Below are 26,692 nucleotides of genomic sequence, written 5' to 3' on the forward strand. Positions count from 1 at the left end.
CTAGGTATTTTAAATGCACCCACAAAGGAATGGGATTTGCAACTACTGGTAAATGTCAAAAGAACATGGTGGACTAGAATTCTTTGGAGAAATGGTTGGTTCCAGGGCCGGGGCAAGGAAAATATTAGATGAGCCTGGAGCATCTGGTAGTTTTAGGAGTTAAGGAAGTGCTCAAAAAGCAAAGGGGAGGAAAGCGTGTCATAGGGACCCTTAGACAGCTGGAAAGAGAGGCTCACATGCTGAGTGATATCATGCACCTGCCCCATACTCCCCGGTATTATATCCTTTATGAAGGCTCATGAAATACAACTTGGTAGAGGTTGTGTGATGTGGCATTCCTTACAAACGCGCACAGCTCCAGTCTACTCATGATGACGATAACAGACAACCCCAGGCGGGGGACATCCAATAAACAGAACACAAGCCAGTTCTTCTCAAGACCCTCAGGAAAAACAGTACAAGACCCACCGACTGTCCCAGACCACAAAACATAGGAAGAAGACATGACAATCAACTGCAATGGGGTGTCCTGGATTAGATCCCGGGGCAGGAAAATCTCATGACATTCAAATAAAGTCTGGAGTTGCGTGCACACTAATGCCCAATGTCATTTGTTTGTTTGTTTGTTTTTGACAAATGTTACCATGGTTGGGTGAGATGTCAACAATGGAGGAAACTGGGGGAGAGGTATTCAAGAACTCTTTGAACTTTCTGCAACTTTTCTGTAAAACTAAAATTATTCCAAAATAAAAAGTTCATTTAAAAAAAAAGGTGAATTCTGTGTCAGCTTTCCACTAGTATAGCACCTGAGAGCATCAACTTATGAAGAGAAAACAGTTATTCGTGGCTCACAGTTTTGGGGGTTTCAGTCCATGACTGATTGATCCTGTGGCTTTGGGCCTGTGGAAGCAGATCATGATGGGATTGTGAGCTGAGTAAACCTTTCTCCTTGTGACTGGGAAGCTAAAGAGGAAGAGGAAGGGACCAGCACATCCCACAGACCCCCTTTAGGTCAAGGGATAACCCCCCAATGACCTAAAGATTTTCCACTAGGCCCCATCTGCTAAAACTTTCACGACCTCCCAGTGGTGCCAAGGCTGGGGACCAAGCCTTTACCTAGAGGTCTTTGGGGCCATTCAAGATCCAAACCACAGCAAACTCCAAGGTCAAAACAGAATCCCACAAGAGCATTTTGAAAGATGGTAGTAGCAGGAAAACAGGAGCTCAGTCTCAAGGGGATGAACTCAACTCTAATTCCTGTTCTTGTGCTGTTGTTGTGCGATTGGTCCTTCAAGAAAAAGGGGACTTTGTAACTCCTTAATACCAATCAAGGCTGAGAACTCAGATTTCTGACTCTACACAACAGCATAATGTGGCCGCACAGTGCAATAAGTAGAATTTCCATAGCACTCTCCTGTACTAGAAAGTTGAGCCTGGTATAAACTATTTAATTCTCACTTATACTCTTTCTCCAATCCCCACGTGGCAGAGGGGTCCTGATTTGATGTCTTCCACTGCACGATGCTAAATGGCAACAGTGGAAAGAGAGTGGGTGTCAGGCCTTCCATCTGGAGGTTATAGGAAGACCTTTGCTAGCCTTTCATCTTTGGAAAGAGGGTGGTGGAAGAACTGAGAGGAAATATGAATGGCCTAGATATGGGGGTGATTTGGGAAATATGAATGGGCTAGATTTGGGTCAGATGGAATCTGTGATGCTCTTCACCATATGAAGGGGCTCAGAAGAGAGTCTCTGGGGAAATGAGATCACTGGTCTTAGACATACTGCCTTCAATGTGGACTTTCTAATAAACGTGCCTAATGCCGCAGGGTCCATTCTGTTTTGAAGATACAGTTTTGGGGTCAGCAACGTGTTGATAATCTGGGCTTTGCAAAGGAATCACAAATAACCTTAAGATTTTATAAACCCTCGGTATAGCACTTCCACAGTTAAGTGACCCTCAGTTGTTTCTCTGTTCATTTCTAAAAGTCTGTCAGGAGATCATCAGACCCTGAACTCCAGCGTTCGCCTTCCCTGGCCTGCCAAACCCTCTGCGTGGTCACATGTGGATTCTTCTCCCATTTCAAAAGACCCTAAAGTTTCCACCCAAAAGACCACTTCCTAAAATCTACTCCCTGGACATCTCAAGACTTCACTGAGTTAAATCCCCCACCATGCCCAAGGTGCCATGCCAGGTCCCAACCTGGGTAACTTTCCGACTTGGTGACAGTAGAAGGGCCCTTTACCACTGGGAGTGGGTTGAATAGTGTCTCCCCCAAAATTCATGTCCATCAGAAAGTGGCCTTGTTTGGACACAGTGTCACCGCAGATGCAATTAGTAAAGATGAGGTCATACTGGAGGAGGGTGGCCAATGTCCATCGATGAGTGTCATTAGACACACACCGGGGAAAACGCAGCGTGAAGATGGAGGCAGAGAAAGCCAAGCACCACTGGGAACCACAGAAGCAGGAAGTAGAGAGGAAGGAAGCTCCCCCAGGAACCCCAGAGACAGGGTGGCCCTGCTGGCATTTTGCTTTCAGACTTCTGGTCCCTAGAACGCAGGGGAATAAATTTCTGTGTTAAGCCACCAAGTTTATGGTGATTTGTTAGGGCAGACCCAGGACACAAATACAAGGGAGACATCCTGCCACTCCTGGAGGCACTAAATACACATGCAGACAACAGCCAGGCCATATAATGTGACACGGGGACTCTGATCCTTAGCCCTGCAGCCCTGAGCCAAACCTTTGCAGCAGTTGTCCTGGAACAGTCAGGACTTGGTCAAGGACCATCAGCTTCCCTAAGTTTTACCCTCCTGCTTTCCAATCAGAAAGAAGCCAAATAAGTTCCCCAAACTAGTCACACACAATGTCCTGCTTCTGGCCAGGTTGCCTCTAGGCTCCTCCTGTCAGCAGCCCCCCCTCAGAGCACACTCTTCCTCTACACAATGACACTGGGACAATGATACAGGCTTTACCATCCACAGCTGCCACACTCCTTCCGTCTGCCCTCGTGTCTCCGCCAAATGCAGGTGACGGTGACGGTGGCCGACTCCCTTGCACAGTCAGGTCTGAGTGAACTCCTGTCTGTTCTCAGGGGATGGGGCTTCATTATTTCTACACCTGGGGTTTGTGGGTGTGTTACGTTGCCAGGGCCGCTCTAGTTAAATACTACAGATGAGGTGGCTTAAATGACAAATTTTTTTTCTCACTGTTCTGAGGATGAGAAGTCCAAGATCCAGACGTTGCTGGTCGGGTTCCTTCTGAGTCTCTCTCCTTGGCGGGCAGATGGCAGCCTTCTCACTGGGTCTTCACATGGGCCCTATTCTCTGACCTTGAATCCCTCATGTGGATCTCTGTCCATCCAAATTTCCTGTCATAGGGATGCCAGTTGGGCTACTTTAGGACCTACCCTAAGGGCCTCATTTTAATTTAGTCACATCTTTAAAGGACCTACCTCTAAACAAAGTCAGAAGCAGGAGGGGATGGGGTTTCAATATGAATTTGGGGAGACAAACTTCAGGCTAGAAACAGTGGGAAGTGACTAGGTCAGTTTGGGTAAGAGGGCGTTGCGTGAATGCCGTCTGGATTGGTTCCATGCCTCCTCGTGAAAACTCATTGTCCAGCTGATGTGGACGCAGGTGGTCCGTGCACAGACAGCTGGGAGCTTGGGCTGACAAGACTGAAATTGAGGATGACACACTCTTTCAAAGTCAGTTTCCTTTTGCTTTACCGTGGAGCTTGGGTCTCCAGACACCAGCCTGATGAACAACTTGGTATGTGGAGGGAGTGGCAAGGTGACAGTTCTGGCTTATCTGATGGTCAGCCTCATCTGGCCAAATCCCTATAGGCTCATCAAAGGAAAACAATCAAATGGATATACATGCGCTTAATAGAAGCTTTACCATACAACTGAGGTCCCTGATTCCTTAATTCTAGGGCAGTGAAGGGACCTATGTTAGAAGGATCTGTAAAGGATCTTAGTACCCAAAGTCAGGCCTTCCTTCTTTAAAAGAAATCACATATTTGAAAACTTATGCTCTGGATTAGGGGAGTATATTCTTTTCCCTTAACTACCCCTCCAGAAATCCACAAATGTAAGCCATATAATTCCTTTTTGACATTTACTCTCAGTCCATTCATGTATCCACCTATCAGTCCATTCATCTACCCAATTATCTATCCATCCACCCATCCAACCATCTCTCCATCTATCACCTACCCAACCATCCCTCCATCCCTCCATCCACCCACTCACCCAACATCCCTCCAGCTGTACACCCACTCAACCATCCCTCTATCCATCCACCCACTCACCCAACCATTCCTCCAGGTAGCCACCCACCCAACCATTCACCCATCCATCCACCTACGGATACATCCATCCATTACCCACCCAACCATCCCACCATCCATTCACCCACCCACCCTTCCATCCACCCATCATCCACCCAACCATTCATCCACTCACCCAACCATTTGTTCATCTATCCACCCACCCAAACATCCATTCACCCACCCACCCACCCACCCATCCATCCATCCATCCACCTACTCATATATCCATCTGACCATCCACCAGGGACTCCTTTAATTCTAGGTTCTCCTGGGTTAGTAAGAGGAAAACTGAGCTTGCAGGCAGATGTTGCCATCAACAAACCATGAATTTTTCAGTGTATCATTTCTCCATTCAAGGCCTCAAATGCAGCCTCAGTAAATGAGGGCAGTTGCACCTGGCCCCTGCTTCTTCAAATTATTCCCCCAAAGTTCCAAAGCAGATAGGATGGTGAGGGTTGTACTCACAAAACTCACACTGATTTTACACCAGTATGTGTGACCCATTAGCTTTAAGGCAAATGGTTTTGTGGTTAAATTAGCAGAGTTACAAAAATCATGCCAAGGAGCTGCACTGGGCTTCTCCAAACTCCTGGGGACCTAGGCCCAGAGGCGAGTAAATTCCAAAGTCCCTGTGATTCTCCGACCTGGGCCAGACTCATGTAATTGAAGTGGCCGTGGGTGGGAGGGACATTGAATAGGCTATTTGGAACGCTGTGACTCAGATGACACAATTCATCTTTCAGCAGAGGGGGGCGACTGTCCAGCCCGCAGCCCCACGTCACACAGTTGAGAGTAAGTCACACAGTTGTGAGTAATGGTCATAAGTCTGGGAGTATCATTGGGCTCCACATCCACCCTAGGTTTCCCCTGGTTCCCCAGGACGCTCCCTTTTCATATGCAAATGAGCCATTTTGTTGTTGTTTTCTTTTCTTTCTTTCTTTTTTTTAAGAATCCATTCTCAAAAGAGGAAATGGGCTTGAGGTGAAAAAGAACTCAAAAAAACTGAACTGTATGGACAAGGCAGGAATGAATCTGAGAGTGTGAACTCAGTGGCAAAGGCAGACTCGTGAACCCTCCTGAAGCCTTGCCATGCCAGCGGATGGCTGGAAATCCACCTCTGTGGTCTGAGTGTGTTCCCTAGTGGGTATGTTGAAGTTTAGTTTCACTGTGAGGCATTAGGAGTGGGGGAAGCTTAATCCAACTATGGTATTTAGAGATGGGATCCTTAGGAGGTGACTTAAACTAGATAAGGCCATTGGGGTGCAGCCCCATGGGTGACTACTCTTGGTTTTATAGAAAGAGAGGCCAAGGATGTAGGAACACATGCACACTCCCTGTCTCTCACCACGTGATGCCTTGTGCCACCTTGACACTCTGCCAACAAGAAGCTTGTTTTGGCCTTGGGCCAGAACCCTGAGCTAAATAAATTTCTTTTCTTTATAAAGTTAACCCACCTTAGGTATTTCATTATAGTAATGAAAAACAGACCAATACATCTACCCAAAGCAACACAAGGAGGAGTGTTAAAGAGATAAGCCAGGCTCTCTGCCCACCTCCACTTTCACTTAAGTCAAATCATTTTGCCAAACTCCTGACCTGTTCATTACTATTATTAACAGACCCTTCTGAGAGTCCAGAGAGCCAGCCCATGGTCCCAGACACAACAAAAAGAGTTTTATTTCTCTCTGTCTCCAAGTGGTGAATTCCTAAAGTGATCATTTGTTCTGTGTGTTCACTGTGAGTCCTAGACAGAATTTGCTAAGTGGAGAAAATATGACACTCTACAGAGTTCTTGTGAAGATTAAATCAGGGTTAGCAAATCATAGCCTGGGAGTTGTAGAAGTCTGCTGTGGTCTGTTTTAATATGTCTACCAAAGATAAGAATGGATTTCACATTTTTAAGTGGCTGTAATACAAAAACTAAACTGGAAAAAAAAAAAACCAAACAGGGATATGCAACAGTCTGCTTGGTGATCCTCTAGTCACTAACTGGTTCTCTGCAGAAGAAGTTTGCAGATCTCGGGGTCAAAGGAGGAAATATTCTTGAAAATAACTGGCACACTAAGCTTAGCACTCAGGGAACAAAAATAAAAAGTCACTCCCCAAATAGGAAACTTTCTAAGAGTAATTTAGTTGTCAGAAAAGGATAAATGTATTCAGCAGATCAAACTTCTAAGGTATGTGGACTGTGTAAATATTACTCTTTGGCCTCCCCCCAGGACAGCCTGCTAGGGCTGCCATGACAAAATACCAGAGTCTGGGCGGCTTGGACAACAGAAATGTACTTTCTCACGGTTCTGGAGGCTGCCAATCACATCGGGTGCTGGCAGAGAGTCTCCCGAGGCCTCTCTCCTCAGTTGGCAGACGGCTGGCTGCCTTCCCCCTCTGCCCCACTGGTCTCTCCAGCGCCCTCTTAAATCCTCTTAATGCACACTGCTCAGATCAGATTAGGTTCCCCCCAAACAGCCTCACTTTAACGTGGCTGTTTAAATGCCCCATCTCCAAATACAGTGACGTTCTGAGGTCCTGGGAGATAGGACTTCAATGTATAAACCTGGGGAGGACACAACTCAGCCCAAAACACGCCCCTTAAACGAGACATTACAATTTCCCAACGCTAATCCCCTTATTTAGGAAAAGCGGCACCCACCAAGAGATGCTATAAATGGTGTCTCCGTGGGGCAAGGCCAGTCTAGTTGTAGGGTACCTTTAAATGTCAGGTATTTGTACCTTCCCTAAAGTGACAGAAGTATTATCTGTATCCCAAATAGCCATTTGCTTTCCCCATTTCCTAGCCCCTTGCTCAATGAGCTGAGAGGAAGTGATAGGCCCCTCACAGAGCACTCAAGGGCTGGTGGGAAACTCCCCAACTCTCCCTTTCTTGCTATAGCAGCCATAGGAGCTTCATTTTAAGTGGCTGGCGCCACAAACCGGAAGCCGCCAGGATCCCTGAGTCACCACATGGAAGGGGGCTGCTTTGGAGTCAGTGAGCCTCATAAAAACTTCAGTAGGAAATAAATCTTCCTTGGGAAGGTCACAGAGATTCGGGGTTAAATATGTCACCCAAGTGAAGCCTGGTTGCCAGAGGGGAGGAGAGAAATGAAGGGGTCACGGTCGTGGGAAGGAGACCTGCCACGAATCCATCACCCGTTTCAGACAAGAAGCCTTGTTCCGGTGATAGGATGGCAATCTACCCTTCTCCAGCTGACTGCGGCCACAGGGCTAGGAAAAAACGAATTTTTGTCACCAGATAGAGTTTAAATATAAGATAAAGCCTTTGCTTTCAAAATAGCTTTCAGGTCATTTTCTGAGTAAGGAATGCAAGCAGCCGAGGCCCTCGAATCGGAGCTATTAATTTTTTCACCAATAGGTAACAGTTTCCTGGCATTGTCCTTTCCACAATGTGCCATGTTGTCAGCGTGAACCAGTCTACTCCAGTTGATCCCCAAGGCTGCTCCACATCAAGCTATTCTATGCCCCCAGATGTGGGTCCCCAAATGCCTTATCATCTGAACACCAGCTCCGATGTGGATACTTGGTGGGGGGTGCAAAGCCTGAGATGCTCCTCACCTTCTCTCAAAGACCTCTGCTCCACCTCCCCAACTCCCCCTTCCTGGATGCCCACAGGCAGCAAATCCCAGGCATAACCGTGCGTTGTGGAAACACATCCGCAGAAAAGAAGAACAAATATGTGCCCCATTTGTCTTTGGAACCAGATGTCTGAAAAGCTCCCTTGACAAAAAAGCTGCCACAAATAATACACTCATTTACTACTCAGGAAACACGCTCCTTTCATTGAAAAGTGATGACATTAAATTGAACCAGCTCCCAGTACTGCTCTGAATGATTCTGACTGTGCCTATGGCACACGAAGGATCCTACAAAGAAAACAAACAAAATAACAGATTTCCAGACCCACCCCCCCCCTAAAAAATACATCAGTCTTGTGTCCTTTCTGAATTTGTCTAGCTTTGTGATATGGCTGTATGCAAAATGTTTTATCGATTTCACCCAGTGAAACCCAATAGACTTAGAATGGCTAAAGTAGTAACAAGCTATCAAGAGGCTGCTGCTTTCCTGGGAGCTCTATCAAGGAAGACAGAGTCCAGTAAGAAAGCTATTTCCAGCTTCGATACCTGGTGATGGAGGGTGGAAAGAGTGGGATGTTCAAGAATCTTCACAATTAGGACAGTTATTCTCAAATTGTGCAGAATCACAAGAAGCTGCACAATTTTGCACATAACTTAAAAATGAGGACTGGATCCTTGTAGAACCTCAGAAATTCTGTTGGAATGACAGCTTCATCTGCTGTCAACTTTACCCTCTAAACATAGTGGCCACATATAAATTTCTCTGTTCTTTGAGAGAGGAATATATGTTCCAGACCAGCTCTGATGCTAGCTCACTTGGGAACTCTGGGTGTCTTAAAACTACTGGAGGCCCTCTCCACTTTCTAAACATGCTATCCACTAAGCCTCATTTCATCACTGTAAAAGGGGTACGAGGCTTAAGCAAGCTGGTACGTATGAAAAATGTCTTGCGCACAGTTAGGAATGAAGCAATGATTGGGACAATCCACCCAGCTAATCTAGAACCCCCTCAATCCCATCCCGTCATTCCCCACCCCAACCTTGAGCCAGGCCTGAAGGAAGGACAATATCCAGAAGCAATATTCACAGACATCATTCTGCAAGTGCTGTTTTCTGAGTCTCCATGGGAAATCTTGACCCCTCAACACTGTAAAATGCGGATTCATCCTGAGCTGCCATTTGCAGTGTGTCAGTGACAGAGGCTTTTGTAGACATACCTGGTGCAGGTGAAATGTGGCTGGAACACTGAAGTAGAAAATGCCCAGGATGATTCTGTTCTTTACAATCTTCTTATTTTAAGATGTATGAGCAAATAAAGAAGCCGTCATAGTGAGGAAAAAATGTATTTCACAGTCATTATAAAAGTACATATACTTAACAATGGTGACATAAACTTACTTATGACCAAATCATACAATTACAATGGACTTTTCCTCCAAGACTTTGTGACCAGTTGACAGTTCAGTCATTCCCATCAGTAGCTACTGAAATCACAGGCACAGACTGAGGGGGGACAGTCATGGGTCAAACAGACAACACACTTTGTACTTACCAAAGGGATAGTCAAGTTTTCCATATAAATATAATAAAATAATAAAGAATTTAACATTTCTTCTTTCACTTGGTTTCATAGATTTGCCGGGTGCTCACACACACACCAAAAAAATACAGCTATTCCCTTTCCTCTCACTGGGTTCAGAGTAAACCTGAGTTCAGAGTCCAAGTTACCAGCGGCAACGCGATTCAGCTAGCGGTAGACATCTGCGGCCTTTCTTGAAGTGCGAGAAGAATGAGAATCGTGTTTCTCACACACTAACAACGACACAAAAGCACACACACGTGCGAGGAAAGTAAAATGCAAGAAAGAGACATAGGGGCTACAACAAGTTCACAACACACAGGTCGGTGTCCCGCCATCTTGCAGAGCAAAGCGGTTGCAGCTGGAAGCCATCTTTAAAAAAGGATCCTTCACCATCAGAAAGTCCACTTTTCATGTCAGATGGCTGGAGGTTCTGCCAGATGATTCTTTTCTTCTCTCCACTTATAAAGTTCTATTTTCAATGTGAAGTTTGGAACCTGAAGCACATAAAGGGATAACACCAGCAGCCAGGATCCTGACCTCTTCCTAACACGCCCTAGAGCTGGGGGGAGCCCCACGAGAGGGATTAGGCAGCCCTGGGTCTTGCCTAGGTCTGCCCAGACTGGGGCATCTCAGTGGCTTCCAGCAACAGCCAATGTCTGTTTTCTCCTTGCTCAGTAAGAGTCACGAGGGGCCAAAGGAAGTCTCCACCAGGAAACAAGAAAATGGTACAGGTCAATCTCACCACTCTCTGGCTCAGGGTTAGCTGCAGGAAAATGAAGGCTGGCTCTGCGACTCTCAAGGGACTGGCCTATCTTGGAATCACTGGAATCAATGGACTGAGATGACTACCAGGAGGTGGCCAAGCAGTGGTCGATGGTCACTTTTCGCACTAGTCGAAAGTCAGAGACTCTAGGCTGTTCTGTAACCCTGTCTTCTAAACTAACTGCTACTCAGCCTGGGCTGACTTTCCCTTACAATTCTGCCCACGACTGAGTCCCCTGCCAAGTGCCAGGACCCAGTTCCCACGTGGAGACAGCTTCCATCAGGCTCCAGCTGGACATGGTCAGACAACACCGGGGGGGGGGGGGGGGGCACAAAATGCACACACACAGGGACGGCACAGTCACGAGACGGGAAACGCGTCTTTGGTTTGATCCTTGGCAAAAGGTGTGAAAACACAACACGAACTGACACCCTGTTGGAGGGATGCTGCTTCCCTCAAGGAAGAAGCTGTCCTGTGTGTGAGCGGGCTCCTGAAAGCCCCTTCGCAGCTCACAGCAAACCAGCTCAGCTCTAACCCGCACAAGTTTTCTGGGCAACCTAAAAACTGGTACCTTCTTGTTGAATTCTGCCACCACATCCTTTCTCTGTCTCTAAAGAACCAACTGTCACCGTGTTCTACGCCTTCCGGAAGGATCAAGGTTCTGTGGATGCGAGGGGATGAAGACAGGCTGGCTGGGTCCTGCCCCCCCTTGCAGGCCATCGCAGTCCCACACCACAGAAGACACCGCCCCAGCCAGCCTTCCACGCTGAATCCTCTCATGAAGACACATTAACTTGGTGGAACTGCTTGTCATCTCCCCATCTGGGCTTTTAAAAATTAGGCAATATTGACTTATCAACATGATATAAAGAAAAATCTCTTTGGACAAGATCATTCAACCATGAGAAAATTTTGACCAAATAAAATATTAAAACCTGCTTAAAAACTCTGCTTGGGAATGAGTGTTTCTGTCAGTCTTTTCCTTCTAGGTTCCATCCTTATCTGAGGCTCTGCCCCGTCTTCCTCTGAGGTTCCTAGGGCCCAGTGCTCCTGGTCACAGCTTCTGCTAGGTTGTAGGGATTGGATGCTAGGAACAGGTTCTGGATGAATGACCTTGTGACACTGGTCCCCGTGAGACTGTGACCCACAGCTGAACAGAGAGCAATCCACTGGGAGGCATGCACGTAGCACAGAGTGAAGAGAGATCTGGTAACAGTCTTTAGATCTGAGTGGCCCAGAAGGTCAGAGTGTGGTTTTCGCCCCGGGTCCCAGCAGGGGTTCACAGAGGAGGCTTGGTGAGTGGGCGGGAGGAAGGAGGGTCCGAGACTGGAATTGGAACGGGCTGCCTCTGTAGCTGACCCTCCCAGGGATTTCTCGCACCCCGGGGGGTCCCTAAGCAAGGCTGGGTGGTGCAGGCTTTGGGTCTGTGGATTTCGGCTGATCCACAGGTGAGACACTGCAGGGCAGAGCGGATGAGGCCGTGGAGGACGCTTCTGCGAGGTCCTGGTTCAGACGTGTGGAGCCCTGTTCCATTGCTTTCCTTACAGAGGCTCAGAATCTCACGGACCCGGGTTAACACTGGCCCTTGACCCCGTCAGCCATGTCAAAAGAAAGACTCGTGGGGGCTGAGGGCTGCAGCGGGGGCATGCTGGCCTCCAGGGGCCTCTCTGCACAAGGCTGCAGGCTCTGGTGCCGCTTCCTCAGCATCTGTCCAATGCCCATCATGGGGAACCTGCCCCGGCTCTTCACACAGTTGGGGCTCCCCAGAGGCTGAGTGTGACCGTTGCTGGGAACTGGAGGTGGGGAATACACGCCCTCCTCCTTGGGTGGGTTGTTCTTATCTTCATGAGCAAAGGAGACCAGAGTGTGATGCAAAGGAGTCTGCAGAGGTGACGTGCTGGCAGACAGCAGCCCTGGGGACAGAGCCCTCTCACTGGAATTCCTGCGAGCCAGGCTCACAGGTGAGTTCAGAATCCTATAGTGATGGGAAGGGGACAGCAGTTCTATGTGGTCCTCACGGTCCACAGACTCGAAGGAGCGCACCATGTCCAGCATCAGGGGATCTTCCTTTGGCGGGATGCTGGCGCTCCCAGGCCCTTGCTGATGGGGCTCCGGCTTCTTTAAAATCCTGGGGGTTCTGGGGGGTGGGATGGGGATGAACTCCATGGAGGAGGAAGCCACACAATTGGAATCAGTGGTTTTGCGGAAAATGTTTCGACAGCCGAAGGAATCTGCACACCCAGAAAACAAAACCATTAAGACAGCCACAGAGACGCGGCCCCTCGCCCGCCTGCACTGCCCCCCAGTCTGGCTGAGACGCTGAGTGCGTGGGGGGCAGGAGGAAGCAGGAAGCAAAGGACTCAGCCTCGGCATCTGATCGTCCCACAGAGGCCGTGACAGTCCTTCTAGGAGGCAGGAAACAGACGGTTGGTGACGGAGGCCCCAGCTTAACACCTTGCTCCCCTTTTGGTGGCTTAAAATTCTAGACCCTGTCAAAGGGCCTCTGAATAAAAAAGGTGCACCAGCCTGACGGGACAAGCCTGCAACTTGTGGAAACACAGGAGGCGTGGCTCACTGAGCACCACAAACCTGGTCCTCAGACACTGACACGGGAAGGACGATTTCCCTCTGTATATTTTTAGAAACTTTATCATGTAGAAAATATACAGCAGAAAATGTATCATCTCAGCCACCTTTTAGATACAGTTCAGTAAGGTTAAGGAAGGACACTCGCATTGTTGTGCCACCAATCCCCATGCGCCATTTTCACCTTGCAGATCTAATCCTCTGTGCCCAGGGTGAACGGGGACTCCCATTCTCTCCTCCACCCCTGGTAACCATCCTACCATCTGCCTCTGCACACCTGACCACTCAGGAATCTCCTGTGCGGAGCATCTGTTCCCCTGTGACTGGCTCACTCCACTCAGCCTCATGTCCTCAGGGGCCACCCACGCTGCAGCATGTGTCAGGACTTCCCTCCTCCACGGCTCCCTCATGGCTCTGATCCCCACGAAGCCTCAGCCCATTCTGAACGGGGTAGTTCATCCACCAGCCAGTCCCCGCATTTTCCATCTCAAGTGGGCACAGGCTATGCCAGAGAAGAGAGGGAACCCTCACCCCCCAGAGCTGGAGCCGAGGGAAATAAAGCCAAGTTCCTGCTCCGTGTTAGCGCCTCTCTTCTACGTGACCGTCTGCAGGCTCTGCGAGGCCTAGCTGCAGGTGCCAGCTGCTGCCCACGGGGAGGACGTGGGGAGCAGCGGAGGGCACTGTATTCCTCCTTGCCTCCCATAAATAAACCCACAGACACCAAAATAAATCTCCTCCTAGATGCACGCGGCCCTGAGGCCCGTCAGCAGGAAGGAGTCAGGTTTTGTTCATCACGGAGGCCTCCAGTGCTACCAGCTGGCCCGAGAACACGGCCTCCCTGCAAGGCGTGCTGCCGCTCTGCACCAAGAAGGCAGGCGGCTTTGGGCGGAGCCAGGACAGTGGCTGCTGTCATCCATGAGTCCCACTACTGCCCAGCAAGCCATCTGAGTTGACCTCAGCTGGCTATGGCCCTCGCTGGATTTTGGTTTCTTCACATTTGAAACAAAAGGATTCGACAGTGTGACCTCTATACCCTCTTGGTGACAAGAACCTCTCCTTTCCCTCATGGCTGGGAGTCAGGAGGCCCCTGGCTCCTGTGTCCCTGCTCTTAGCATCTCCCAGTGTGTTAAGCCCACACCTGGTGAGCTCTCCTACTTCCTCCCACGCCCATCCTAAAGGTTGCAGACCCACATTTATTATTTATCTGCAATGGGCTGGATTCCGAATCAAGCAGAGGCCTACACGTGTATCTCACTTTATCTACCTGGTAGCTCTAACAGGTGGGAGCTGTTACAGGGAAGGGCACCAGTGAGGATCCAGGGTCTGTGAGCAGCAGAGCTGGGCTCTGAACTCGGGTCCGAGCATCCTACCTCTACCAGGAGCCCAGACTTGGTCACACTGCCATGCCTCCCTGGGGCCACTTTTCTGATAGAGGTTCCAACAAAACCATGTCCCAGTCTAGGCTTCCGCCCACCACTCTCTGCTCCATCTCTGTTCTTGCACCCTGATCTCTGCTCCTGCAGCCCAGTCTCTTCTGCAATACTATGCACCATCCCTGGCTCCAGACACCATGTGTTCTCCACAGCCCCTCTTCTGACCAGCATTCCTATTCCTACACCCCATTCTCTACTCCTTAATACCTTATAGCCTCACCTCTCGTCCCACAGAACCATACATCCCAATCTCCACTCCTAGAATACCTTGACCCTAATCTCTGCCCCTGTAGCCCCATGTACCCCGCTCTCTGTGCCCACGATACCACACCCTCAGACATCTGCTCTCACAATACCATACCCCAGCCTCTGCTCCTGCAATACCATTTGCCCCAATCTCTGTTTCTATATTGGCCCAAACCCTGTTCTCCCAATCCTTCCTGTACGGGTGGCTAATCCCCCACGGCTTGGCCCTCGACAGTTCTCCCGTGGCCTCAAACATGGGACAGCTGCTTTCCCAAGGGCACAATAATCATCTCTGTCCTGGGCCTGCACCGCCACCCCGTGAGGGGAGCACTGGGGACCCACAGCTCCACATGAGTGCCGAGAGGGGCCCCAGCCGAGCTACCTTTGTCGGGGAAGCCAGACTTGGAAGCCTTGCGGTCCTTGAGCAGCGCCTTGGTGTTCTGGATCTGCGTGATGAGCGAGGCGGAAGGCTGTCTGTACGAGGGCGGGTTCTTGTCCATCTTCTTGGCAAATGGCCGGTGAAGAAAATCCCCTCGTTTTTCTTGCTCTTTGGGCTTTTTGTCCTTCAAATCAGAAGCAAACGCACATGCTCAGACGCACAATGGGATTCCTCTTTGGAAAACCAACCAAGGAGACTGGAGACTCTCCAGCTCTTCCCGCTGTGTGCTCTCAAGCGCATGTTGAATGGGGGAAGGACTGAGGCCCAGGACCAGCGGATACCGGGGCCAGCGTCCCTCCGCCTGGGCAACAAAGGCCCTCGCCTGTCTCCAGCTCCCTGGTGTCCCAGCGAGGGTGGGGCCCCACTTAGGAGGCCTGTTACCGACACAAGCTGAAGGAGCCAGAGCGAAGCAGGTCAGGACTTGTGGGAACCTCCCGTCTGCATTTAAAGTGGCGCCCGGGGATTCTGCACACAGGGGCAGCTTTGCAGGTTGAGGTACACTGCTTCCATCTTAATACCAGGTCCTGTTTATTCATCAAGCCAAGGAGGCCCTCAGGACAACGGGGCAACCATGCAGCCTCATGGGGTCCTGGGGCGGGGGGCTCTGGCCCTTTGCGCCCTCAAGCCTATGAGCACTTGCTTGAGAATCTAAAACTTGCGTGTGCATCACCAGTTTTTGCTCTCCATTTTACCCATATGCAACTAGATTATCATCCTTCCGATGGGAGAGAATTTGACTACTTGATGTATCTTTAGCTCCACAACCGCGGCCATAAAACTAGGCACTTAGAGAAAGCATAATAAATAGTTATTGAAATTTTTTTGAAAAAGGTCAGCAGAGGCTGAGCTGATTAAAATTAATCAAGTTCAAGTTTCTGGGAAGGATGATGCCACTAAGAAGAAGCCTGATGTTTACTGTTAAACACACAGTGGCATCCCTGACCTCGCCCCGGGTGAGGGAAAAAGACATATTGCCACGTTTTTGCCTCCAACTTCAAGAGCATTTGCAATTCAAGAGAGCTCATCTATTTTTCATTTCTGTTACTGAAAAGCTTCTCAAGGAAACTTCTGCACTTTTATAAAAGTGCCTTTCCAATACGGACTTTTAGCGCCTTTGCAGAGCAGGGCTCATTACATCAAGTTTTTCGTGGGAAAGAACAGCAGGGGACAAAGGCAAGTGGGGACGTGGAACCTTCAGAGCCCCTTGGAGGGACAGGAGATCCCTAAGGATCTAACCCTTAGCCAAAGTTGCTTGTCCCCAATGGAGGGGCAAGGTGGGACCAAAGGAGAGCTGAAACTTCTTCAGCACCGTAACTGTCACCACCAGCCTTGGATGGGGACACACACACACAGCCGTGTGCTGCACCAATGAGCAGACTGTTAGCCCCTTTAGAAACAAGGAAATGGCCTGGGTGGCTAAATGATTCACCAAGAGCAGGCTGAACACGGAGATTGCTAAAACCCTGAAGTGGGCGCGGTGATGGCCTCACTCCACACAGCCTGCAAGTCCTGGGGTGGGTCGGGCGATGCCAGGGTGCAGAGAAAGCCGCATGCAGCGGTGCACAGAGGCAGGCAGCCAGCTCCCGAGAGCCACACGCATGCCGGGAGAGGCATGTGCTCTGGGTCTCCATCTGGTGCTATGGTTTGAATGTCCCCTCCATACCCATGCTCAAATTTAATTGCCACTGTTCTCAGTAGTAAGAGGTGGGACCTTTAAAAGGTGACCCGGTCAGAGGCACTATCCTCCTGCCTGGATTACAGTTGTGACTGCAGGAGTGGGTTAATTATGGCTGCAGCAGGTTAGTTAACCTGCGAGTGGGTTAGTTATCACAGGAGTGGCGTCTGTCGCAGGAGTGGGCTCCTAATGAAGGATGAGTGCATTCAGCTGTTTTCCTCTTGTCTCTCGGAAACACTTCCTAATCACGTGACGCCCTCCACGCGGCACAGTGTGGCGCAGAGGCCCTCACCAGATGCTGGACCAAGCTCTGAGACCCCAACCTCCAGAAATGTAAGGAATACATCTCTGTTCTTTAACAACGACCAAGTCTCAGGTATTCTGTCATAGCAGCAGAAAATGGATTAAGATACGGGGGAAGCTACCAAGGGGACCATCGCAATTTTTAATTGTTTTCTGCTCCTTTGTTTCCATGAAACAAGCGCAGGCCTCCTCTAAGACAGAGGAGAACAACCTTTCACACACACATCCCTGCCCAGGATCCAAGGGGACACGACTGGTCCGACCTGAAAAGTCGGGCAGAACTTCTTCCTTTTGCTCTGCTCTCTCTGTTTTTATACGAAACGCAGCATTTCTACTTTAAGAAGGAAAAAAACCCAAATGTACTTTTGTGATATGTTTTTGAAACAATACTTGATAGAAGAGATCCAACTACATTCACCCTTTTGGGGACTGTTTGTTAAAATGATCAGCAAAGCCTCCCTCAAGCTGTTCTGTGTCCCCACGACTAAGAGCTGCTGGCGGTGACAGGGGTCCACTTCAGCTCCTTTCCAACCCTCCTGGGGTCTCCTCAATCACAGCATTTATGGGGTCAGCATCGCCATCCGGATCGAGTTCAGTAGCACCGAGAGGCATCCAAGGCGTGAGAGTTTGCTGTGGAGGGAGACCAAGGTTGGCCTGGGAGACCAAAGTTCTCCTGTAACCAAGGGATGTGTGACCACAAGCAGAAAGACCTCTACAGCAGCAGAAGGAAGGGCAACTTCACTGCTGGACAGAAAACGGCTAAGGCCACTCTTGCTGCACTTGACCCCAGGACCCTGGCATGTCCTCTCCAAACCCCCGGAACATCCTACCCCAGGCTAAACAAAATCAGTGATTTCATGGTCACTGGTTTCTAGGAAAAAGTGAGGAAGAATTCACTGCTGACCACTCCCCGAGGGGGACAAACCCTGCATCAGCCCACGCAGAAGGGTCAACTGCCCAGAGTCAACGTGTTTGTTTATAACCAGCTGAGCCCACTGCCCTCCGAGCAGGTTACCAAATGCAACGAGCGCCCAATTATACCTTTGCATCTGCATGGCCTACTTTCTCCTGAAGAAACTTCCTGGGGAGCAGGATGCTAAACTGCCTTATGTAACAGGAAAAGATCTTTAGAGGGACTAATTACACTCCCCCTTTCACATGCATGCTCCCTACCCAGCAGTGCTGCAGCCTGGGGTGACCTGGCTTCCCTCCATTCTCCCTGGACTTGCTCCCCAGCACCCACGTGGGCCTGGGGGCCGGCAAAGGGCTTCAAGCTCTTGGCTCTGAGAACATCTTCTTTGCACCCCCATGGCAGATCAGAGAAGCCCCAGATGCAAGCCACACACAATACAGCTTCTCACTTTCTAGACACTGTTTGCACCCTCTAGAAATGTGCATGGACATCTACGAAACTGAATGATTGGGAAATATGGGCCCATAAAGGATCATCTGTCCCTGACTCCTTTAGTGTCTTGTATTATTTCATGGGGGAAAGGAAATGGGGGTGATGGTCCCCTGGGCTTCTAGAGGAAGACCTGTGTGGGCTCAAGCGGCCAGTGAGAGGAGGAGGCCCAGTCCTCCGCCTCTGAGGTCTGAGCTCCAGAGAGGTGGCCCCCCTTGGACTCTTCCCCTACAGCTGTGCCACTGGGGGCGTGACAGCCATTTTGTAATGACTCCAGGTTCCGGGAACTCCCAGGATCCCCGCCATGGCGGCAGCTGGGCGGTCTGGAAATCTAGAACCTATCCCTGGTCCTCTCTATAATCTGCTGGGTGACCCTGGGGCAAGTCACTTCACCTTGAAGGAAGTGTTTCCCGGTCTGCAACAGAATGTGTGGTCCCGCCCCGCTCGGTGAGAATAAGAATCCCGCTACCCCTGCTTCACTGTCTGAGCAGCAAAGGCACCGACTTGACTTACAAAGGATGGATGCCCTCACCCCAGGCTGGGGAGGAGCTGCTGCCCGGGAAACTGAAAACAGGCTACGACAGCGCTTCTGGCAGCAGCGCCCTGTGGGTTGAAGCCGGCCAAAGCTGCCTTCCTGAGTGACTAGGGTCCAGCTCACCAGGGGCTTTTCTGGAGCTTTCTGTCGGACAGCCTCAACCAGCTGTTGGGAGCAACAGAACCAGGTGTGACCACTACCACCTGGGATGGCCCAGGGGCCCACGTGGCATTGGCTGGTTGGTTTTGGTTCCTTGCTGCCCATCACATAATGGAAAGCATGGTTTTGCCACAGGGAAAAAAAAAAGCAAGAGTGAATTCATAAAAGGGACTTGGGGCATAAATCAGGCCACGGAGCCAGGAAACGCTGGACGGTTGCAAACCCCACTCCATATACAGTAAACAGGCATGAACAGCTGGGTGTGTGGTCATGCAAGACAATGAAACTATCTCAGCTCAGCATAGAAAGCACCCATCTAATCTGAGGGGACTCAGATACACCCACCCACAACAGGTCAATCCAGGATAAGGACAGGCATGCAGAGTGTCTGCTGCCCTGGGCAGAGACCGAGCAATCCGTAGGGACCCTTATGTGATGGTTAATTTCATGTGCTAACTTGGCTAAGTCAAGTTTGGTACCCAGCTATTCAGTCAAATACCAGACTGGATGTTCCTGCGACGGCAGTTTTAAAGATGTGTTAACACTCAAATCAGCAGATATTAAGCAAAGAGATCATCCTCCATAATGTGAGTGGGTCTCATCCAATCAGTTGAAGGTCTTAAGAAAATAAAAAAAAGAGGTCCTCTGGAAAAAGAAATTCTGTTTCTAGATGCCTTGAAACTCAGCACCAACTCTCCTAGGTCTCAGGCCTGTTGACCCGCTCTGCAGATATCAAACTGGCCAGGCCAGAATCACAGGAGTCAACTCCTTAAAATACATCTCAATTTCTCTCTCTCTCCGCCTCCCTCCCTCCCTCTCTCTCCCGCTCCCTCCATCTCTATCTCTATCTCTCTCCCCAAGTGTGTGTGTGTGTGTGTGTGTGTGTGTGTGTGAGAGAGAGAGAGAGAGAGAGAGAGAGAGAGAGAGAGAAGATATGTCTGCCTCTCAGGGGACCTTGACTAATTACTCAGAACCCACCGTGCTCTTACCTGCACAGTATGGAATTCAAGGTCTCTGGCCCAGGTGTCCAGGGAGGCCTGTAAAAAGCAGCATTTTTTCAGGAATTGAAGCAGCTGTATCTGCTATTTATTCCCTAAACCCTCCCCGCTACGACTTCCCCTGTAGCTCTGATTGAATATCATTCATTTCAACGTTTATAGAAAAAAAAAATTTAAATCTCTAAGTCACAGCGGCAGTAGGCAGCAGATGTCCTAATTCACGTGCTGGAAAAATTGTTTAGGTAAACTTTTTTTTTTTTACATTTTTTATACGATTTTTATTAAATTTAGAAATTGTCAAACAGCTCGGGTTTGGATCTTAGCCCTGTCATACTTCATCTGTATGACGTTAGTCAAGTTTCTTTCTTTTTAAAAAAATTTTTTTTTATTAGTTACACATGACAGTACAGTGAGGTCGACTTTTTATTAAAAGCTGAGAAGAGGAACAAAAGAGGGCTCTGAAAAGAGGTAAGCAGCTCGTTTCTTAAACAGCAAAAACACCCCCAGGACTGGTGGCCAGGTCGAGAACCAGAACCCAGCCAGGAGCTGGGAGGGTCTCCCCATGTCTTCTCCCAGCCTCTCTGTCCCCAGAAGGAACTACCAACCTGAGCTCCAACAGCGCAGCTTGTTTGACCTGGTTCCGAACTTTACTTTAAGAAGTTACATAGACTTACGTGAACACGAAGTGAACGTTTAATTATTCACCTTTAAACTTAGAGTGCATGCTGAAAGTTCAATCACGCGCTCTCAAAATCTACATGTCGACGTTCTCACCCCCAGGACCCCAGAATTTGGTCTTATTGGGACATAGGACTTTTATAGAGATAATCAAGCTAAAATGATGCCATCTGAGTCAGGTCCTCATAAGAAGAGGAGGACCCCATGGGAGAGACCATGGTGGCCACGTACGATCCAAGGAATGCCCCAGATGGCCAGCAGGTCTTGGAGCTGGACCGAAGGAGAGAGGCCCAGAGCCGATCCCCCTGACAGCCCTCAGGAGGAACCAACCCAGCCGACACCTTGATCCTGGCCTCCCAGCCTTGATCCTGGCCTCCCAGCCTCTACAACGAGAGGCAATACACTTCCGCCCCGTGGAGGTCTTTGTCACAGCAGCTGGATCGCAATAAGCCCTTCCCCTCCCTCCTGCACAATCTTTCTTCCAAAACCCCAGTGTCGCATGGTAGAGAAGACCTACTTCTGTTTCACGTTTTCTATAAAAGCAACACTTCCTTTTTTTTTTTTTTTTTTTTTTAAACAAGACTGACTTTGGGCTGTACACAGCTTTAACAGCCAGTGGGAAAAGAATGCTGCCTGCAGCCCCACCTCAACCTGAGTTCTGTCCTCCACAGCCCCCTTTTGAGAAAGAGGGTCCCTCAGGCACACACACACACACACGTGTTTTTCAGGTGAAATACGCGTCCCACTTTTACAAATACCATCTCTGCCTTCCACAAGAAGGAGAAACAGAAGGGTAAGTCTTCACATCACAGCACTGGACTCCCAAGGGTGAAGTTTTTTTAAATTCAATTCAGCTCATTTGTCTCCTAGGAGAAAAAGAACTGGAAGGAATAGGAAAGAAGAGGCCATTCTTGTACTCAGGACAGGGACAGAGCCTGATGACAGCCTTGGGGGACATGGACCCTGAGTCACACCCCAGTCACCCGCACACGACCGGCAACTTCTGTCCACCGCGCTCCCTGTCCCCATCCCCAAACCCCCCCATGCAGGGTCACCCCTCCTCCTGGGCCAGCCAATGGCAACTAACTGGTGGGAGCCCGCGGCTGTGCGTGGCTTTACCGGGAAGGCTGGGTCCTCTCAGACCTTCTGAACGCTTTTTCTAACAAGCCCCATTCCACTTTCTAGGCTCCAACCGAGACAAGTTGTGCCGTCTAGTAATAGCCTGTAATCTAATTAGCAGAAGTATCGCTGCCGTTTGGAGAAAACAAATGGATCACAGAAAATTGAAATGCTGTTTGCCCATTAGTGTTCCTATTTAAATCCTAACCGTTCAATATTTCAACAAATGTTTAAAACGTTCAGCATGAGTCTCTGGGCCAAGTGAAATAATCATCAGAGAAAAAGGATCTGAATGAAAGAAGGGGCCATTTCCCATCAGGATTCTGGCACTTTCAGACAAACGCTGGGGCTGAGGATGGCGCCAAGGGCGTCGGCAAGGACACGTAGATTGGACACTTGCTGCAGCTGTTTGCATTGTTATCTGAATTAAACACAAACCAACAGGCCGGGAAGCTTACCAGTTGATTCTGCATCCCCCGGACTCCAGCTTGAGAGCCACACTCAGTGCGGGTGACCAGGAGAGGCCCCACCCTGCCTCAAGACACGGCCTCTGGTGGTGATAATGCCTCATGGGCCACACCTTCCCCCTCACTTCAATCCCCGGGGTGTCCCACCTAAAACCTTCCACCTGCACCAGATGCTGCCCCCAGTCCTATCCATTTCCCAAGACCTGGGACAAGGCTCACTGGATTCTCTGATCTATTCATTTATCGAGTATTTATTGAGCACCTACTAGATGCCAGGCAACATGTAGATGCCAGAGATACTGACCTGATCCTTGTTTTATGGAACTCAGTCCAGAGTGGGACACAGACATTGACCAAATAATCCCCAAACAAATGAAAAACTGCTCATGTGAACAGCCAAATGCAGAATGTGGCATGACAGCGGCCGAGGAGGGTGGACAGAGATCAGGGGACGACAGGGGTCTGTGGGGAGCTGAACTCATGTTGGGGTCTGAGGACACATGGACGCTGGCTGGGAAAGAGGGGTGGGGAGAAACTTCTAGAAGAGGGAACAGTGTGTGCACAGCCCTGGCGGGCAGAGGAAGCACAGCAAGCCTGAAGGGCCAGGGCGGTAGGCACAGAGCAAGCATCAGGGCTGGGCACGCGCAGGGCATGGGGCTGGGACATCAGGCAGAAGCTGACCCACACAGATGGCCCCGCCAAGGGTCCACCTTCCAGGAGAAGGACCCCCTCGGGCTTCAAGAGGGGGTGACATGATTGACATGATGCCAGCAGAGGGTGAAAGCTCACTCTGGCTGCTGGGTGGGTAAGAGGGTGGGGGGCAGCCATCGGGGAACCCAGGGAGGAGACTGCAGCGGGACAGGGCAGAGGCTGGGACCAGGCGGGGGACAGGGACAAGAAAGCAGAGGAGAGACTTAGGAGCCCAATCAGCCGAGGGGCTGGCTCTGGGGATAAGGAAAAGAAGAGAAAGCTTGAAGAAGGACTCTCAGGCTTCTGCCCCATGTCCCTGGGGAGGACAGGGCTGCCGTGAGGATGAGTGAGGACAGCTTGCTTCTGGGCACGCTAGATTTGAATCATCTTCACTCAGGCAAGAGAGGTCACGTGTAGTAGAAACTGGCCAGGGGGCTGGGGCTCGGGTCCCCACACATCCCTGCTGGCCTGCTTTCCGCCTGACGGCCACGTGGGAGCTGGTGGCCCAGCCCCTGCCAGGCAGGACCCACCCTCCAAAAGCTCCTCTCCACCCCATGGTCCTGTGCCCCACAGCTGGTCTCAGATGAAGAGGCATCAGCCCAGGGACAAGGCTTGCCCTGGCCCCGCCTCCGGCCCTGCATGTCCTTCCACCAAGGCCACGCTCGTTCTCTCTGACCCAGAGCCCGAGGCGCACCGTCTCACCACCCCTAACCCACGCCCTCACTCTCCTCCTCCTCCACTTCCACAGGGCTGGCCATCCCCACACCCTAGGACGTTAACTGCCCGGCCAGCTCTGCTCAGGTCTGCACGCCACGGTCTCCCTGGCATGGGTCCCCCCTGCCTCTCCTCCCTGGCCATGCTCCTTCCCTCTGCCCCTCACTCTCTATAGGAAGGGCAGCCATACCATCGCCCCTCGCCTGGCACCTGGGGATGAGCCCTGTCCCAAGCTCCCACCACTTCACACAGGATCATCTCATCCTGGGCACAGCTAGACCCAGTGAACCCCAGGGAGAATCCTTCGCAGGCAGTGTGCGGGACTCGGGGGACCAGGAAAACTTTACGCAGAGAAAGGAATGGGAAGTGGCCGGGGCAAGGAAGAGCCCTTTTTGATGTCTCCTCCCATGAGGGAATTCCTGAGTGTCCCAGGACAGGTTCCTGTGACGGGGACACAGGGGACATGGCAGAGGTTTCAGACAGAGAGAGTGGGAGTGGGTTCCCTGGGAAAAAAACTGAGAAAGAAGAGCCCACTTGACGGAGACAAGAGGGAGGCCCATGCTCCTGGCCTTGGGTCTGGGATCCCCAGGCCCAATCTTACAAATGTGGCGGGGGGGCGGGGGGGGGGGTTGGAGGTTGTAACCTTTTGCCGTGGGACACTAATTTTCACTGTGAAATTAACCGTTGGGGTTTCCCCTCGGGTATGTTCTCCACGGCATCAGGTCACCACAGAGCTGACTGGACAAGCTTGCTGTCCTCCGGAACGTTCCCTGCTCCTCGTCTTGCTCTCTCCTGGCATCCAGCTATATCCTGGGCACCTGTCTTTTTTGTTTGTTTGTTTGTTTTTTCCTTTTGGAGGGACGACAAGGGTTTCCAACCTTGACTGCTCATGGAATCTTTCAGGGAGCTTTAAAATACATTGACCCAAGATGAGATGTAATTTTCTGCAGCGGGGCCCGGGCACCTGGATGTTTAAATGATCCCTGTGACTCTGACATGTGGCCACAGGGAGGACTGCAGCACGCGGCCTGGGCCGTGGTACGCCAGCAAACGAATTCCCAAGGGCTCAGTTGCAAGGTGTCCGTCTCTTGGTACCTCTTGTCCCACAGTAACCAGCTTCCTGTCCACCCTCCCCTCTTCCTCAGAGCGTCCGGACTTGCTTCTGGGCCACTCACCTCATACGGCTCCTTGGGGCCCCTGCACTTCTCGATCTGGTAGAGCTGGGTCTTGTAGCACACACTGTCCTGGACGTCCGATTTCTAGCAGAGGGAAGAAAAGCAGGGCTTAAGTCTGAGAAATGGAAACGCCCATTAAGCAGTCATTCATTTTTAAACACAGAGCTTGTCTGGGACAGTGCCAGAAAGTGTTGGTAAGCCTCGGCAAGGTGCAGTCTCATCCGAGGACGCAGCATGGAGGGGACCGGACCCAGAGTCTGGCAGCTGCTTTTATTATGGGCTCCGAAGCAAAGGGCCGGTGACCCTCCAGTCACTACCCACTGCTGGGCTTGGGTTCTTTCATCTGAGTAACAGCGATTGCTCTAGGCTGGAAAGCAGAAGCCAAACGGGTGAGCGGGCAAAACAACTTGTCTTTTGGAAAGCACTGAATGGAGTCTGAATCTCACTCGTCTGCTTACTTTAGCACAGCATACCCCTCCAAAGGGAAGCCACCGCGATTCATCCTGTGCCTTAAGGAAGAAGATGGATAACTGCACCTAAGATGATAAAGGTGGGATTTTGTCTGGAGACAGAGAAAATGAAGTGACTGATTAACTAATCAATCAATCAATATGAAAGTGGAGAAGGCAGAAGAATGATGGCATGGATCAGGGGTGGGAAGACAATCAAGAGTGCCCTTACAGACTCTCTAGCTTCCTCGTTTTAAAAAGAGGAAGCCAAGAGAAAATAAAGAAAAGGCAAAATAATTAAGGTATCATATTCCACTTTTTAGTTCAGTGGATTAGATTTTAAAAATTATATGTGGATGGTTAGTAATTGGCTGATAAGGTTAGTAACTGGGATGGTGCATACGGTGCAATTAGATTAGCCACCTCTGGAAATCCCTGAGCAGGCCAGCCGTAGTTGTCTGTGGAGATTAATTCACTTTGGATTAAAAACAGCCACTTGCCTACAGTTTGGATTATCAGACCAGGCATGCCCTACAACTGAAGGGTTAAATGTGAAACCAACACAAAAAAAAAATGAAAACCTTCTCCTGTTTGAACTGTCAGCTGAGTTTCCAGGGAATGTTCTCAGCAGACAAAACTATGCCCAGCAACACTTGACACTCCAAGTCTAGACAAAGCAGAGGGACAGAAGCGTAGCAAAAAGCTAAACACCCAAACGAATCAAGAGCTTTCAGCAAAACAGCTTCTTGCTTCAGATGAACCATGTAATTGTTTCACAAGTGCACAAATGACCGAATTTTTTTTTTTTTTATCTGAAAATGTGAAAGTAGCCACAGAAAACTATTTTGAAAATGAACACCTCTCCCGTCTTTCTTGGTAAAGCACTCAAAAAGCAGAATGTTTGGATCTGTTAACTTAGGTAAGCAGCAGTCATCCCATAAAAGATGAAATCATGAACTTTATAATATGGCTAGTTTCATGAAAATACTTCTTGATTTTTGAGTAACACTTGTCTCTTGAAAAAGAAAATCAGTGTGTTAACTCTTCTCTTGCTTGAGAACTATTTGAAAACTTGGCTTCCACCCTCTCTAGCATGGTGGTCTCCAAAGAGTATGACCGAGAGCCCTTAGGAGTGGAAAAAGTATACAGAGGGACGTAGATAATATGCACATTCAGCCATCAATCATAAGCAAGGATCACTGTACTAATATATCATCAGTATTATAAAATATGCAATAGGAATTTAAAAGGATAAGATAAAAGAAATTTGCAGCATATGATTTAGCTTCAGGTCCCGTGTCTTTTAAACTGCTCATGATGAGAATAGAGGAACACTGTGTGGTACAGAGATCT

General features: G+C 49.8%; 1 protein-coding gene across 1 annotated transcript in view; it reads right to left on the minus strand.

The window, feature by feature from the left end:
- Window positions 1-11,843: 11,843 nt before the first annotated feature.
- Hunk (hormonally up-regulated Neu-associated kinase) overlaps window positions 11,844-26,692 on the minus strand; it is a 96,084-nt gene continuing 81,235 nt past the window's right edge. The window contains exons 8-11 of the mRNA XM_076868565.2: window positions 24,891-24,974; window positions 20,039-20,086; window positions 14,919-15,099; window positions 11,844-12,502 (exon numbers count right to left, since the gene is read on the minus strand). Coding sequence (XP_076724680.2) covers window positions 11,844-12,502; window positions 14,919-15,099; window positions 20,039-20,086; window positions 24,891-24,974 — 972 coding nt within the window. The remainder of the gene's footprint in view (window positions 12,503-14,918; window positions 15,100-20,038; window positions 20,087-24,890; window positions 24,975-26,692) is intronic.

The sequence above is a fragment of the Callospermophilus lateralis genome, chromosome 10 (genome assembly GCF_048772815.1).
Source record: "Callospermophilus lateralis isolate mCalLat2 chromosome 10, mCalLat2.hap1, whole genome shotgun sequence".
Lineage (NCBI taxonomy): Eukaryota > Metazoa > Chordata > Mammalia > Rodentia > Sciuridae > Callospermophilus > Callospermophilus lateralis.